At 39.4% G+C, this 17,540-nt stretch overlaps 1 protein-coding gene across 1 annotated transcript in view; it reads right to left on the bottom strand.

Moving 5' to 3' along the window:
• The window catches only part of LOC136319265 (antigen WC1.1-like), a 38,398-nt gene extending 21,166 nt beyond the window's left edge, over positions 1-17,232 (bottom strand). Inside the window, exons 1-4 of the mRNA XM_066252596.1 lie at positions 17,049-17,232; positions 15,901-16,221; positions 7,241-7,549; positions 6,830-7,147 (exon numbers count right to left, since the gene is read on the bottom strand). Of these exons, the coding sequence (XP_066108693.1) occupies positions 6,830-7,147; positions 7,241-7,549; positions 15,901-16,221; positions 17,049-17,232 (1,132 nt within the window). The remainder of the gene's footprint in view (positions 1-6,829; positions 7,148-7,240; positions 7,550-15,900; positions 16,222-17,048) is intronic.
• Positions 17,233-17,540: the final 308 nt, after the last annotated feature.

Genomic DNA, 17,540 nt, shown 5'->3' with positions numbered 1-17,540 from the left:
AATTTGCTGATGTTGTTTTTGTGGCCCAACATATGGTCAATTCTTGAGAATGATCCATGTACACTGGAGAAAAATGTATACTCAGTCACTTTGGGATGAAATGTCCTGTAGATGTCTATCATATCCAGGTGCTCTAGTGTTTTGTTTAAGGCCACTATGTCTTTGTTGATTCTCTGTTTGGATGACCGATCTAGAGCCGTCAGCGGTGTATTGAGGTCTCCAAGTATGATTGTATTTTTGTCAGTTTTTGTTTTAAGGTCAATAAGTAGCTCTCTTATATATTTTGGTGCTCCTTGGTTTGGTGCATATATATTAAGAATTGTTATGTCTTCTTGATTCAGTGTCCCCTTAGCCATTATGAAATGGCCATTTTTGTCTCTGAGTACTTTTCCTGTCTTGTAGTCAGCATTATCCGACATGAGTATTGCTACACCTGCTTTTTTTTGGATGTTATTTGCTTGGAGTATTGTTTTCCAGCCTTTCACTTTGAATTTGTTTTTATCCTTGTTACTTAGATGAGTTTCCTGTAGGCAGCATACAGTTAGATTTTCTTTTTTAATCCATTCTGCTACTCTGTGCCTTTTTATTGGTGAGTTTAATCCATTTACATTTAGTGTAATTATTGATACTTGTGAGTTCCCTATTGCCATTTTATATCTTGCTTTCTGTTAGTTTTGTGTCTTGTTTGATCCTTCTCTTTCGTTTTTCTATCTTTTGTTTTTATTTGGTTGTATTCCATACATCTTTCCTCTGTTGCTATCTTTTTTATCTCATGTGCTTCTGTGGTGGTTTTTTCAATGGTGGTTACCTTTGAGTAATGAAAAGGGTCCCTACCCTGTTCATTGTAGCGAACTATTTTGTGAGTACTTTTGCACTCCATCGTCCTTTGCTACTGTTAATCTCCATCTTCTCCCCCTCTTTCTTTTTGTTGTTGTCACAGTTTAAATTTGGTTTTATTGTGTTCTTCTTGGAGCTTTTACTTGTGGCTCTGTTTTTTTTTTTGATCTTTGTATCTGATTGGAGAACCCCCTTTAGTAATTCCTGGAGTGGGGGTTTTCTGATGATAAACTCCCTCATCTTTTCTGTATCTGTGAATGTTTTTATTTCTCCTTCGTATTTGAAGGATAGCTTTGATGGGTATAGTATTCGTGGCTGAAAGTTCCTCTCTTTCAGGACTTTAAATATTGGGGTCCACTCTCTTCTAGCTTGTAGAGTTTCTGCTGAGAAATCTGATGATAATCTAATGGACCTTCCTTTATATGTTGTATTCTTCTTTTCCCTGGCTGCCTTGAGTATTTTTTCTTTGCTGTTGGTTTGTGTCAATTTCATTATGATATGCCTTGGAGTAGGTTTGTTGGGGTTAAGAAAACTCGGAGTTCTGTTTGCTTCTTGAACTTGAGGCTTTAGTTCTTTCCACAGGCGTGGGAAGTTCTTATCTGTTATTTGTTTGAGTATGTTCTCCATTCCATTTTCTCTCTCTTCTCCCTCTGATATACCTATTATTCTCATGTTATTCTTTTTGATGGAGTCAGATAATTCTTGTAGGGCTATCTCATTTTTTTTAATTTTTGAGTCTCTTTCTTCTTCTCTCTGTTGTGCCTCAAGTTGCTTGTCTTCTATTTCACTAATCCTCTCGTCTATCTGACCTGTTCTATTAGCTAAGCTTGTTACTTCGTTTTTCAGCTCATGAATTGAGTTTTTCATCTCTGTTTGATTTGTTTTTATAGTTTCAATTTCCTTGGACATATATTCTTTGTGTTCGTTGAGTTGTTTTCTGAGCTCCCTAAATTGCCTTTCTGTGTTTTCTTGTATATCTCGGAGGATTTTTAGGATTTCTATCTTGAATTCTCTGTCATTTAGCTCCAAGGTTTCCAATATATTAAATTTTTTCTCCATAGATTTTTCCTCATCTAGCTGTGTTACCTCTCTTTCTTTTGTATCCATGATATTCAATTTTCTCTTCCTTAATGGCATCTGAGGGTGGTTTTGTTGATAGTATTAATGAGATTTAATAAAGAATAAAAAGTTTAAAAAAATAAAAAATATAAAAAATCGAAAAGAGTTGTTTTTTTAAAAAAAATAATAATGAAATAAAGAAAAATAAAATAAAATAAAAATTTTTTTTAAAAAAAGGAAATTATTCCCCCCCTCCTTTTTTCCTCTCCTCTCCTCTCCCCTCTTTCTTGAGAAAATCTTGTGGTGGACTGTGAATTATAACAAACAATGCCTGTAATGGAGGGCCTGAATTGGGGAAAAGTAATAAAGGGGCAAAAAAAAAAAAAGAAAAGAAAAAAGAAAAAAAAGAGCATATGGACCCACAAAAAGCAAATAAGGAAAAAATTTGGGTCAAGAATAAAATGATTTGCTTTTAGGTGTTGGTTGTCTAAGAGTTATGATGAGAGGAATAAGAGGAAAACGGAAAAATGGGGGGACAAATTAAAAAATTACTATTGTATTTAGTGGAACAAGAACTAGATAATATGGAGAGCCAGGGATGGGAGCACTGCTAGTGAGTTAAAAAGGTGAAGTAAAAACCCCCCAAAATGCCACAAACATAGGTTTGAGTCCCAGATAAGATAATTTGTTTGTTATTGAGGTTTGAATGAGAGGAGATGTAAAGGAGAAAGGAAGAAACTAATATAGAGGGAGAAAAGAAAGAGAGAGAGAGAAAAAAAGAGGGAACCACTAAAAGAAGAAAAAAGAAAGGAGAGAGAGAGAGTTAAGGGTTTTGGAGTGCAACCCTCATAGAGAGAAAGGAAGAGAAGAGAAAAGATAATGGGAGATGTAACACTTATGGGTAGTGTAGTTCAAGGAGAGGAGAGAGTAAGACCGATAGAGAGTTAATCAGCCAAATGGGAGGAGGAAAAAAAAGTATCAAGAATGAAGATAAGAGAAACAAACGAACAAATGTAATAAAATGGGATAGGTTATAAAGTCTGCAGATTATTCTTGATTTTGAGAGGTTATCTTCTTGCTTTTTCTTTTCTCTCCCTCTTCCTGGTCCGTGACTCTGTACCCCGGGTTCTGCCCCTTTGGCACGCTCAGGTAGAGGTTTGCAGTTGATAAGTCTCTATGGCAATGTCATGTATTGTGCTTTAGTCTTATTCGCAGTCGAAGCTCATTAGCATTTATAGGCTCTGACAGTGAGAGAGTCCGTGTTCCTGGAGCCTTTCTCCTAGTCTTTCCTTCCTCAATTAGTCACCTGAGAATCCAGCTATGGGGTTGCTGCTGCCTCTGCCTGGATAGTAAGAGGCTCAAAGAGCTGGCAACTCCCCACTCTATTTCCACTCAGCACAGGGCTCTGGGTAAGGCTCAGTCAGTCAGAGCTGCTAGCATAATCAGGCGGGCTTTCCGCCCACTCAAAGACCACTGGCTCTGCCACTCTGTCCGGTAACACAGGCGGGCGCCCACTTCCGGGGCGCTTGGAGGAAACTCTCACTCACTGTCTGCAACCAGGATATCCGGCCAGCAGTCTCACGCTCTGAGTGAAACCCCCAACCGCAGGGAAAAGTTGCAGCGTTGGAATTGAGTCTCGCTCCGTCCCCGTGCGCGGCTTTTGCAAGGCGCTGGGGCGGCCCGAGATTCTGCTTTGGCCCACACAAAGGCCCCTGACTCTGCCCCTCTGTGCGATAACACGGGCGCGCACTGCCGAGGAACTCGGAGGAATCGCTCACTCCTTATCTGCGCGCGCAAACCAGGATATGAGGCCGGCCGCGGTTCCCTCTGAGTGAAACAGCCTCCAGCACAGAAAATCTCCACCGTTGGGATTAGTTCTCACTCCCTCCCGTGCGTGGCTTTCCCAGGGCGCTGGAGCTGCCCAGAGACTCTGCCCTCGGCCCACAGAAAGGCCTCTGACCCTGCCTCTCCGTGGGGCAACACGGGCACCACACTCTAGGAAGAAATTCTCGCCCACTAACTGCACACCGACCAGGAGACCGGGTAAAATGGCCGCTCCGCTTGTCTTTCTTTGTTTGGGTTTGGCACGAGTGTTAGCTTGTATTGCCCGAGTTGCCACAGGATCAGATTTTCCTCGGCTTGGATCAGTGTGCCACAGCCTGGTTCGGCCGTTTGTGCCGTGGCGGCCTGGATCTATTCACCCCCTTTGCCCGCCTCAGTTTCTATATTCACAGTTACCAGAGAAAGCCGCCCTGTTTAGGTTAGTGAGGAAGGCGGAGCATTTCTTACTCCCTATTTCCTTCGGGGTTTGGTTATATATTTAGCCAATTTTTCACTCAATCATACCTTTGGGTGTCTTGCGAAGCATCTGGAAGCTCCAAGTATAGGTTTTTCTGTTTCTGGTTGAAGATCTTGTTGAGTTTTGGGGGAGATTTATCGGTATCGCTTCCTACCTCGCCATTACTCTGACGTCATCCCTAATTTTCTTGATTTATTTTTCAGATGTTTTATTTTTATTGTATAGAAATGCAGCTGATTTCTGTATGTTGATTTTATATCCTACAGCTTAACTGAATTTGTTGAGTACTTCTGTTTTTTTGGTCGTCTTTAGGATTTCCAATATCTAAGATTATATCATCTGAAAATAATGATAATTTTACATTTTTATTTTTTTTTTCTTCTTTTCCAAGTGAGAAGAGGAGATATAGAGATACAGACTCCCACACATGCCCCAACCAGGATCCACCCAGCAACCCTCATCTGGGGCAATGCTCTGCCTATCTGGGGCACTTTGTTTATATTTTAGATGTCTTTTATTTCTTTATCTTGCCTGATTGTTCTAGATAAGACTTCTAGTACTATGCTAAATAAGAGTGGTGAGAGTAAGCACCATTGTAGTTTTTCTGATCTTAGAGGAAAATCTTTGAACCATTCAAACTTGAGTATAATGTTAGCTGGGAAATTGTGATATATTGAGGGGTTTTTTTTATGTTGTGGTAATAATAATCTTCCATACCCAATCTGTGTGCTTTATAATGAAAGGATGTTGTATTTTGTCAAATGCTTTTCATGCATCTATGCAGATGATCATATGATTTTTTTTGATCATATGCTTTTTATCTTTTATTCTAGTAATGTGGTACATCACATTTATTTATTTGCATATGTTGAGCTATCCTTGCACCCCAGGGATAATCTCACTTGGTCATGGTGCATGACTTTTGAATGTGTTGTTGAGTTCAATTTGCTAGTATTTTATTGAGAAGTTTTTACTCACCGAAGAAACTGGTCAATAGTTTTCTGTTAGTGTCATTATCTGGCTTTATTATCAGGGCAATGCTGGCCTTATAAGAAAAATTTGAAAGTGTTTCCTTCACTTCTATTTTTTAGAAGAGACTGACAAGGACTGATGCTAATTCTTCTTTATCATGTAGAATTCACAAGTGAAACTATCTCTCCTGGACTTTATGCTGGAAGGTTTAGAGAATTGATTTAATCTCCTTATTTATAATTGGTCTGTTCAGATTTTCTATTTCCTCATGGTTTGGTCTTGGTAGGTGTAAAGCCAGAAGCCAAGGCCAGGACCACTATCACAGCAGCCCGGCCTATGCAGGTTCGCACTGGATTCGGACAGTTGGCAAAGAAACAGCGGAGCCAAAAACTTATGGGCCATAGTCTTTAATTCTAGCTTGCACCTGGCGGGCAAGTAAAAACACACACTGGGCTCCAAAACCCACTCACATTCAATGCTCACAAAGCCACTGACTTATTCGAGTTTCCTAGAATCAAAGGTTTCTAGCTCACCAGCCTTATTCTCCTCAGTTCCCCATCTCCTTCCTTATCCCAGATACAAACTCTACACAAACTGGCATCTCACTCAGCACTCCACCATCTTGGCTGCTTCTCCTGGCCTCCTCCACGTGGCCTTTCTCTGCTCTCTTCTGCTCTCTCTTCTAATGATAATCTTAGGAACCAAGAGCCAAGTCCCGTTCTGCCCCCATTTTATAGTGTAGCTTCACAACCTTTAATCCAATATACAAAATAGGGAAGTCTCTAATACAAAGTCACTTTCTGAGGCATGGTTGGATTGTACCACCCCACATCAAAAAGGGTGGGAAAGGATTAATCCCAAACCAAGCCCCAGGCTACAAGGATTCTCAACACACATTAATATCACCTGGGCGACGGCCTCCATCTTTAACAAAGTGAGCATAATACATTTTATCTGCCCAACAATAGGTCTAGCAATTTATCCATTCCTTCCATGTTATCTAATTTGTTGGCACATAATTGTTCATAGTGGTCTGTTATGATCATTTGTATTTCTGTGGATTCGGTTGTAATGTCTCCTCTTTAATTTCCGGTTTTATTTATTTGAGTCTTTTCTCTTTTTTTTTCTTAGTCTAGCTAAAAGTTTTTTTATTTTGTTAATCTTTTTATTAAAAGACAACTCTTAGTTTCATTATATTTTTTATTGTCTTTTTAGTCTCTAGTTCATTTATTTCTGCTGTGATCATTGTTACTTCCTTCTACTAATTTTGGGCTGTTTGTTCTTTTTGTAGTTCTTTGAGGACCTCTTCTTGGGAGGGAAGGGAGGGCAGAGTGACTGGTGGGAAGGAAAGGTGACTTCCTAGGTGCCATTAGTGTTTTCTTTAATAACCTGGGTTGGAGTACACAGGCAAGGTATACAGTTATTGTTTACACATTATTCTCTATGATTATACTTAAATAATATTGTTTATTTTTAAAATAGTATTTCTTGTAATACTTCTTGCTCTGACCTGAAAAAAATAGATAAACAATTTAAAGAACCGTATTTCACCACGAAATACCTTATTTTTAAGGCTGTTTTTCCACACTTCTGGCTCCGAGGTACATTCCAATAAGGATAAGAAACATTCTTAGTACCAGAGAGCCCTTCCCTTTCTCTTACCTGAGCAGATCACAGAGGCCATGTTTCCATGGGTACAGTCAGGAATGCCCAGGGCAGTCATAGAGCACTTCCACAAGGAGGACTCAGCCCCTGAGCAGTAAAACTGTGCCTTCCAGATCTGAGTATCTCTTTCCACAGAGTATGCTTCTTTGAGGATTGAGAGGGCAACTCCACAGCTGAGCTGACGACAGACAACATTGGCATTGGCCATATTCCAGTGGGAGGCACAGAGCATTCTCCATTCTCCAGAAACATTCACTTCCAAATTTCCCTCACACTGAGAGGTGCCATTTTTCATGAGCCGGATTTCTGTGTATGCTGGTAGGAGAAGACAGGATTTTAGCAAAATCTTCTATTTTTCTTACTCCAACAGAGTATGCAGGGAGGTTAAAATCTTGCTCTGCATCTCACCAGAACAGACAATTTGAACAGTTCTACTGGGCTGGCAAGTGCCTCCTGGACAGGACACTCTGGGGCAGACCCTGAGCTCAGGCTCCTTCCCCGCACACCAGAACTCTTCAGCCCAGACCTGTCCATCTGACTCTCTGAAGGGCACGTCTACAAGGACGGACACAGCTTTGCCACACCTCAGCTCTGCACAGATGACTTGGGCACTGGAGAATGTAAAGTTCCCACCAGATACTGAATTCCACTTTCTTCCAGAATGCACTTCTACTTGCCCTGAGCAGGGTCCATCCCCTCGAACCAGGCGCACAAATCCTAAGAGAAAACAAACTCAGTGAATGTTTACAATCACATGATGACAATTAGAAGTGACATTTCATAAATAATGGTGTTAAAGGTTTTCTTTTCCAGGGAATAAGAAATAAGGAGAGTATATTCAACAGTCAGTGTCAGAATAGGGCCTTCCTGAGTGAGTCTCTGAAGATAAGTCATTTGTATTGGCTGGATATCTGGAATTTGTATTTCAGAGTTGGTTAGAGAAGTGAAGTCCTCATCTATGGGACTTTATAGAGGAGTGAGACCTATAGGGTGCAAGGAAACTGCATAGTACATAAGCATTCAAACTTTAGTGAAGAAGTATGAAGAACAGAACCAAACCAGAGGGACAAAAGCTATGAAAGGGTAGAGACCTATCAGTGACAAAAAGTTAGAAAACCATCCTGGGACTTGTGGGGCTCAAAGTCTGATTAGCTTCTTTCTCAGGGGCCAATCCTCAAATGAATGAAGGTAGAGAAAATCATGAGGGCTATATCCATGAATGCGTGTCTATGTCAACCTATAGACAGAATGATGGCTCAAGATTAGAAGTATAGGCATTACAACAAATCCACTTTAATTTAATAAAATCCACATTTTATCTGATAATTTCTATGGCAAAAAAAAATTCCAAGAGTATCTTAGGTGATCTAAATGGGAAAAATAAGTCTAGATGTTAAGAAAGCTCAGAGAGTCATAGCAGAGGGAGAGGCTGGTCCTAACCATCTCTTGAAACACTAAGATTTGTTGATAAGTTTGGATGAGAATGAGTTCTCGGGGCGAATTTATAAGACAGCTAAGTTTGCTGATCACATCCTTTTATAGGTTTTCTTCTGAGATATGTGAGTCTCAGTGAATGCTAAGGGATAATAGTAATTGATTTTTATCTTGTCCTTATGCTAACTCAGTTCCTATGTGACATCAGCAATATGGCAAAATAGAAAATCCTCAACCTTTGTTTTCTGACAGAAACAATAATTTGGCAGCCATCCATACACACAAGTGCCCTTGTGGGAGCTTTGGGATCCAGATGAGAGGTTGCAAAATGCTAGTGGAGCCAAAGACTGAGGAGGGTCCATAAGAGAAGTCATCTCCAAGTCCCAGTGTTAGGCCTTCTGATGTGGTACCAGCTCAGACCTGGAAGCAGCTCCATTCCCTTGTAGATTTGGCTCTAGCCTAGCCTGTCCATGGTCCTGTCAACAGTCCCATCCACCAAAGAACCCCTGAGAATACATGTTAATCCAAGCCCCCAGTATCAGGTCTGGAAATGTAGTCATGACTCTAAACCCAGAAGCAGTTCCATCACCTGGATTCAACCCTGCACCATTGTGATCCTAGAGGTAGTTCTGTCAATTCAGGGACCCAAAAGGAGCTATGGCCAAGTAACAGGAAGACCAAATGTGAACCTGACTGTGGATCTGAAGCACCCCCATGCCCTGGCTCCAGCCCCTTTCTACCACACTCAGGAGGCAGTCCCGCCCTCCCAGGAGCCCAGCAGGAACGACATCTATCCATGCCCTGCTACCAGACCCGCTGACCATAGGCCCAACAGCAAAGCTGGCAGCAGCCACATGACCTGACTCCAGCTCTGATAGACCATGATCCTGAAAGCAGTCCTATCAGTCAAGGGATGTAGCAGAAGATCTTTACCTGTTTAAAAAAAAAAGAATAAAAACAGTCTATAAAGACTGAAACAGGTGTCTGCTTCTTCAAATGCAGACATCAATGTAAACTTACACAGATCATAAAGAATCTGGCAAAGGTGGTATCATTAAGGAAAAACATAAGGTTCCAGTGATGAACCCTAAATAAATGAATATCTATGAACAAATAATTCAAAATAATTATCTTAATGAAGCTTAATAAGGTATAAGAAAGCACAGATAAACAATTAAACAAAATAAGAAAAAAAATACATGAACAAAATGAAAAGCTTAATAAAGAAATTTCATGTAAATGGTAACCAAAAGAGATCAAAGGTAACTATATTTATATCAGACAAAATAAACTTTAAGTCAAAAACTATCAAAAGAGAAAGTCATGTCATGATGATAAAAGAGTCAATTCAACCAGAAGATATAATAATTACAAATATATATGCACCTGACATCAAGGCACCTAAATATAGAAAGCAAACATTGATAGATCTGAAGGGAGAAATAGACAGCAATACTATAATAACAGAAGACTTCAGTACCCCACTCTCTATAATGGATAGATCATTAAGACAGAAGATCAGGAAGAAAACAGTAGAACTCAACAACACCAAAATTTTTAGATGAAATGAAACTATCAGACACATATAGAAAATTTACCCAACATCATGGAAAAATATGCATTTTTTTCAAGTTCACACAAGATAGATAGCATGCTAGGTCACTGTCAGTCAAGTAAGTTTATAAATATGATACATACATTTGCTCGCTTATAGTTTGCATTGGGTGTGGGAGATAGGCTGTAAGCTGGCAAAGTCGTTATAGCCTAAGGCTTAGTTTTAAGACTAAGCCTTTCCCGCCCTGTTAATAATAAGATCTTTTCAAAACTAAGCTTATCCCTTCACCCTGGACTATTGCATGATGTGGGGTGGTGCACTTTTATGAGGAATCCCATTTATGCCTCAGATAAGTGACTTTGTATCAGAGACTTTCTTATTTGTATGTTGACTTAAAGGTTTTGATTTCTACACTATAAAATGGGGCAGACCAGGGGCTCGCTGTCTCTCGGTTCCTGCTGTTGGCACTGCAGAAGAAAGGCAGCCAAGATGGCGGAGTGCTGAAGGAGAAGCCAGTTTGTGCAGAGAGAAGGAGATGGGGAACAGAGGTGAGTAAGACTGGTGAGGTAGAAACCTTTGATTCTAGGAAAGCTCCAATAAGTCAGTGGCTTTAGGAGCCCTGAATGGAATGGGAAGTGTTTTCCCACTGTGTTTATTTCTCGCCCGCCAGGTGCAAGTAGGATTAGAGGTAATGGCCCACCAGCTCATGGCTTCATTGTTTCATTATCGTCTGTCAGAATCAAATGTGAACCTGCATAGGCCAGGCAGCTGTGATGGTGGCTGTGGCTATTGGCTTCACAATCATATAAGAAGTCTTAACAAAGTTAAGAAGATTAAAATCATTTCAAGTATTTTTTTCTGCCCACAATGGAATGGAACTAGAAATCATAACAGTAAGAAAACAGAAAAATTTATAAGTACTTATGAACTAAACTGACACAACATATTTGTATTTTAAGATTATTTTTCTATTTCTATAAATAAAGCCATTGGGTTTTTTATAAGAATTGCATCAAATTCATAGATTTAGGGTAGTATAGACGTTTTAACAATATTAATTCTTTCAATCAATGAACCTAAGATGTCTTTCCATTTATCTATATCTTCTTTAATTTTCTTTATTAACATTTTATAAATTAAACATTTTATAATTTAAAAAGAAGTCAGCATGCTGCAAAAAAGAAAAGAATGAGATTCAGGGAGCAGAGCAAGCAAACCATAATTTGGAGAATAAGAGAATTGTTAAGTTAAACACAGCAGTAGAGACTATCCAAACTAAAGCATAAAGATTTTAAAAAGACAGAAAAATATTCATGGAAATGTGGGATAGTGTCAAACCAAATAAAAACATGTATATTTATAAATTCAAAATAAGTGATGAATAGAGAAAATATTTGAAGAAATAATGTATGCAATTTTTTTAACTTAATGAAAACTATAAACAACAATCCCAGAACTAAACTAACCCAAAACAAGATAAAGAAAAATACCTAGGGCAACTTGATAATTGCTGAAATTCAGTGATTTTTTTTTTAAAGCAGCCAGAGAATATTGATTTATTGTATAGAGAGGAACAAAAAAAGTATTACTTAGTTCTCAGTGGAAGAACTGCACACCATATAACATATCATATAATATAGATTACAATATAAAATCATTTTTAAAGTACTGGGTAGGAACTGCCAACCTAAAATTAAGTCACTGGTGAAAATGACTTTTAAAACTGAATGAAAATAAATGATAGATAAAAGATTATAGAATTTGAAAACACCAGATCTACACTGTACTAAAATCTTACAGACAATTATTACTTAATTAAGCTTAATCTAAAGGAAAGTGATAACAGATAAAAATTTGGATCTACCCAAAGCTATAAAAACTTGTAAATAAAAAATCTGTGGCAAAAACATATAAAAAACATTTTCTCACTTCTTAAAATAAAAAAATATTTAAAGCAAACAGTAATGTATTATAATATTTATAACATATTTATAAGTAAAATATATGACATCACAGCATGAACATCAAAAGTAATAAAAAGGAAATACACTGTAGTAATGTCTTACATTATATGTAAACTTATATAATATCATTGGAAGGTAAAAAGTGATTAAAAAGTAATAATTTCAACATTATGGTAAGCTTTAAAAAGTCAAATAGCTAATAAATTAATACAATAAAACAGAATACTAAAAATACTCAATTAAGGATTAATATAGGAACAAAAAAATAAGACAAATAGCAAGCTAGTAGACTTAAGCCAAATTATACAAATAATTACATTAAATTTGAGATGATCAAACTATATAAAAGACACAACCATATGCTGTCTACAAAAACATATATATGTTAAATATAAACACAGAATTAAAATATATATACCTTGTAAACACTAATCCAAGAAAGCTGTAGTATCTAAGTTAATATCAGATAAAGTAATACAAAGAATATATTCAGAGAGAAACAAGAAACATTTTATGATACTAATATCCAAAAGAAATTATGTATCATCAAAGTAATGGGATACAGCTAAAAAATGCTTAAAAGAAAATTGACAGCCCTTCCCTCCCCCCTATTCTATTCAAATAGAAAAGAAAAACTAAATGTACATGATTTAAGATCTACAAAATTAACACCAAATTATTATCCAAAAAGTATGAACACTAAGAACAGAAATAAAAAAAATAGAAAGCAAATACACAATGAAGAGTATCAACAGAGTCAAATGGTTATTCTTTTTAAAAGAATAATAAAACTAATATTTCTTTAGCAAAACCAATCAATAAAAAATGAGAGAATACACAAATTAATAATATCAAGAATGAGAAGAAGGATATCATTATAGATCCTACACTGCAGTGTTGGTGGGACTTCAAATATGTGCAACCACTATGAAAAACAGTATGGAGATTCCTCAAAACACTAAAAACAAATTTATAATATATAACCCAGAAATTCTACTTCTGAGTATTTATATAAAGAAAAAAAATTATTTGACAAGATATGTAGCCCTCTATGTTCACTACGATATTTTTCACAATAGCCTAGATATAGAAGCAACCTAGTTATCCATTGATAGATGAATGGATAAAGAAGATGGGATAAATATAATGGAATATTATACAGCAATAAAAAAGTGAAAACTTGCCATTTGTGACAGCATGGATAGACCCAGAGGATATTATACTAAGTAAAATAAGTCAAACAGAGAAAAACAAATGCCATATAGTTTCTTTAATATGTGGAATCTGAAAACAAAATCAAACATAACAAAAACAGACTCAGAAACAGAAACCAAAGGGATGGTTACCAGAGGGGAGAGATGGGAGGATAGATGAAGAAGGTGAAGGGGAGCCTGACCTGTGGTGGCACCGTGGATAAAGTGTCAACCTGGAATGCTTAGGTCACCAGTTCAAAACCCCTGGTCAAGACATATACGACAAGCAACCAATGTATAACTAAAGTGAAGCAATTATGGGTTGACACTTCTCACTCCTGCCCCTTCTCTCTCACCTCTCTCTGTAAAATCAATAAATAAAATCTTTAAAAAATAAATAAATAAAGAAGGACAAATATAGTGATGGAAGATTATTTGACTTTGGGTGTTGGGCACACAACACAATCAACAGTTTAAAAAAATGAAAAATATAGTCAATAATGTTGTGATAAGTTTGCATGGAGACAGGTGATTAGTAAAATTAGTAAGGTGATCACATTATTAAGGTATAAAAATGTGAAATCACTATATTGTCCACCTGGAATTAATAAAATTATATAGGTTTCAGGTATACAATTCTATAATACATCATCTATATACTGTATTCTGTGTTCTCTACTGCAAGTCAAGTCTCTCTCCACCATCAGTTATCCTCCTTCACCCTTTCCTACCTCCTCTACCCCCTTCCCTCTGGTAATCACCACACTGTTAGCTGTCCATGAGTTGTTGAGGACTTTTTTGGTGTTTGTTTGTTTGTTTTGCTTAATCCCTTCATCTTTTTGCCCAGACTCCCAACTTCCTCCTCACTAACAGCTGTCAGTCTGTTCAGTGTGTCTGTGAATCTATTTCTGTTTTGGTTTTTAGTTAATTGTTTTGTTAGATTCCACATGTAAGTAAAATCATATGGTATTTGTTTTTCTCTGATATTATTTCACTTAACATAAGTGAAATGAGGTTTTCTTAAAGCAAAAATTCCTAATTGAAATTAAATGCTCCCTTGAAAATAATTATCTTCAATAACCATAATAATGAAAATGGAACAAAATCTTTGAGTTAATAGACAGGTTTATGGAACAGATTTTGGTAATGGTTTCACTGATAGATACTTATCTCCAAACTCATCAAGTTACATACATTAAATGTATTTATCTTTTTGTATTCCAATCGTTTCTCAATAAAGTAGCTTTTAAAATGAAAATAATTGTTTTTTTAGAGGCCCTATTACTATCATCAATGATCTGCTGAAGGTTAGTTTTAAAAAGACTTACTTTTCCAGTGATCTTCTCTGTGCATAATACAAAAATGTTGATTGTTTATGAAGTCAGTCTTTTGGCCTGCTAAGGACCTATTGCAAATGTATTTAGGTTTCCACCCGCCCCAACATTCCATCAGATGGGATGGGCCTTTTCTAAGACCCAATCACCTACCTTATGAAACTCACTGTGGTATCTGATGGTATCTTCCTCAAGGAAAGCTGTTTTGATGGTATTAGTGTCTTGGACATCTTATGAACCATTTTGCTAACAACTGGAAACATCTCTGGCAAGTACTAAGACCACCTATTCATACTCTAGTTTCATTGCCGTCTTCCTTAGCTCCATCTTGGCACAGGTCAAATATACTTAGTATTGAACACTTCATATGTGCCACTTCAGGTTTTCTTGACCTCACTGTCTAATACTTTCTTCACTCCAGGTACTGTATTTTAAGTTTTAAAACTTTATATTTTCCTGCTGCCTCAATGTCCCCACAAACAGGCTCTGGGCCCACCTCACCTCAGTGACCAGGTGCACCAATGTGACAAGGCTGATCCTTGCCACAAGTCTCTTCTCTCGTTCTCCCATGACTATGACCTAATAACATTCAAGTGCACCAATGAAATCCCCTTACGCATTTCGCTTATGTACTCCACCCAGACCACCACATAAGTAGGTCTTCACTCTCTCTTTGCTTCCCACATGCTTGGTTGAGCCTGTTTCCTAGGCATTTTCCCCATGTGGCCCCCTTGTGGCAGTAAGTGACTCTGTCTCTCCAGGACCATATATATATAAATATAATAAACTTTGTTTTCCTGTACCTCTTCCATGTCCCCTTTTGTGGCTACACCTGGCTGATCATCTCATGAAAGATTACAAACAGCTACCATGATGAAACAAATTCATATAAGTACAACCTAACAGTTGTACCTGTAAGAAACTTTTGGCCCTGGCCGGTTGGCTCAGCGGTAGAGCGTCGGCCTGGCGTGCGGGGGACCCGGGTTCGATTCTCGGCCAGGGCACACAGGAGAAGCGCCCATTTGCTTCTCCACCCCCTCCCTGCCCCTCCTTCCTCCCTGTCTCTCTCTTCCCATCCCGCAGCCAAGGCTCCATTGGAGCAAAGAGGGCCCAGGCGCTGGGGATGGCTCCTTGGCCTCTGCCCCAGGCGCTAGAGTGGCTCTGGTCACGGCAGAGCGACGCCCCGGAGGGGTAGAGCATCACCCCCTGGTGGGCAGAGCGTCGCCCCTGGTGGGCGTGCCGGGTGGATCCCGGTCGGGCGCATGCGGGAGACTGTCTGACTGTCTCTCCCCGTTTCCGGCTTCAGAAAAATACAAAAAAAAAAAAAAAGAAACTTTTGACCCTAACTCCCTACTTATCATAACATAGCACAGAGACAAAAAGTGTCTCTGGTATGGACTTTTTATTGTCCAGGGCTAAACAAGCCCTTATGCTTCCTTGAGTACCTAAAGCTCTCAGAATCACTGTGTAACTGGAATATTCACCCAAGTATGCTGTAAAAGCTGTGATCCTATCCTCTCAGTTATTCTGAGAATGAGACTGAGGCTAATCCTGCTGGGGATCCCCTATCAGAAAAGACAGGTCTTACCTGAGCAGACTACTCCAACATCCCAGTTATGGGAATAGTCAATGTTATGATAGTTTCGAAACATAGAACGGAGACAGTCATTGACATTCAATTCTGTGCCTTTGCAGGAAAGATATGAAAGCCAAATGGGCCCAACCCCTGATCCAAAATAAGCCCCTCTGGGAGCATCAACACCATCTCCACACTCTAGTTGTCTGCACACGACAGCTGCTTCAGCCAAGTCCCAGTCAGGATCATTCACTGTGCCCCATGTTCCTTGGTAGTTCACTTCCACTCTCCCCTCACAGCGGTGGCCTCCATTCTGTAGCCTCAGGTCTGAAGCTGCAGGAGAGACACAGACACAGAGAACATGATACAGAAGAGATTTTAGGAGACCATACAGTAGTGTGCAGGTAAGTATCAAAGAACTAGGTCTCTGGGAGGGTTCTAGTTCTGAAGACTACTTGAACAGAAGTCTTATAACTAAAGATATAAAGAAGAAGCACATAGTAACAGGTAGGAGACATGTAATGGGCTAGCCCCACACCCACACATGGTAGTTGAGAATCAGGAGAGAGATCTCAGCTGAAGAGGTTCCTTCTAAAGAGTGAGGGGTCCCAGCCCCACAGAAGGCTTCCCATCCCAGATCACCAGTACCGGAAAGAGAAGCCCCCACCACATCTGGTTGTAAAAAATTAGTGGGGATTTAGTCTATGCAGGCGAGATGGAGGGTTGATGGAAACCCAGGTGTCCTTTTAAAGGGCCCACTCATAGACTTGCTTACAGGTACTTACCTTGGGCTCTGGTAGAAGGATAGCTCAGGGGGCACCAGGGATATACAAGTGAAAATGAGTTGTATGTCTTTGAGATGATGGCTAGAGGGACAGCCACCATTGTCCCTGTGTTGAGTACTTCTCCCACAAAGCCAAAGCTAATTTTGCATTAAACTGCTGGATGCCCCACCTTGACAAATTACTGAGATCCTACCCAACCAACCTGAACACCACCAGAGGCTCTTTTAGTGGCAGGAAGCCAGCCTCAGCCAAGCTGACATCTTTCTTAAAAAGCTCTCAAATGTCTGCAGGACCCAGGCAGGTGGCAACTGCCTTTGGTGTACCCTGTGCCTTTTTCTGAGTGGTACCTGCATTAACCTGGTGAACACCACTCACCCCACCCTAGTGACTGAGACCCCACTTCATTCCACCTTTGTTCTACCTGAGACTCTTTCAGGCTGAACCTATGGGCATCCAGCAAGCTGTGGCAGGTCTTGGGGTGCCATTTGCTTTTGCTAGTGGCCCTAGGCCCGATACTGGTGGCAGCCAGCCTTGATTCACAGTGTAAACTTTCCCACATGTTTCCAGACCCAGCATAGGCAGCTACCAACCACAATCAATTTGTAGCTCCTGCCAGGTAGTGCTGAGGAGGTCAAAGGCAGCAGCTGACCTTGGCCTACACCAGAGCCCCTCCCAAGATGCCCCAGAACTAACACACATGATGGCAGTTTTGGACCACAACCGGCACCACCACAAGTGGCATACCCAAAGAGTGGCCTCAGCAGGCACCAAGGGTGAAGCCTTCTCTTAGGTCAATCCCTGCACAGCAATTTATACACTGTGGTCATGGTCAATCCTCACAGCCAGTCAGCCTAAAGGTCAAATCAA

Source organism: Saccopteryx bilineata, chromosome 1 (genome assembly GCF_036850765.1).
Source record: "Saccopteryx bilineata isolate mSacBil1 chromosome 1, mSacBil1_pri_phased_curated, whole genome shotgun sequence".
In the NCBI taxonomy this organism is placed as follows: Eukaryota; Metazoa; Chordata; class Mammalia; order Chiroptera; family Emballonuridae; genus Saccopteryx; species Saccopteryx bilineata.
The sequence above is the reverse complement of the archived record's forward strand: the minus strand, read 5'-3'. Positions and strand labels throughout refer to the sequence as shown.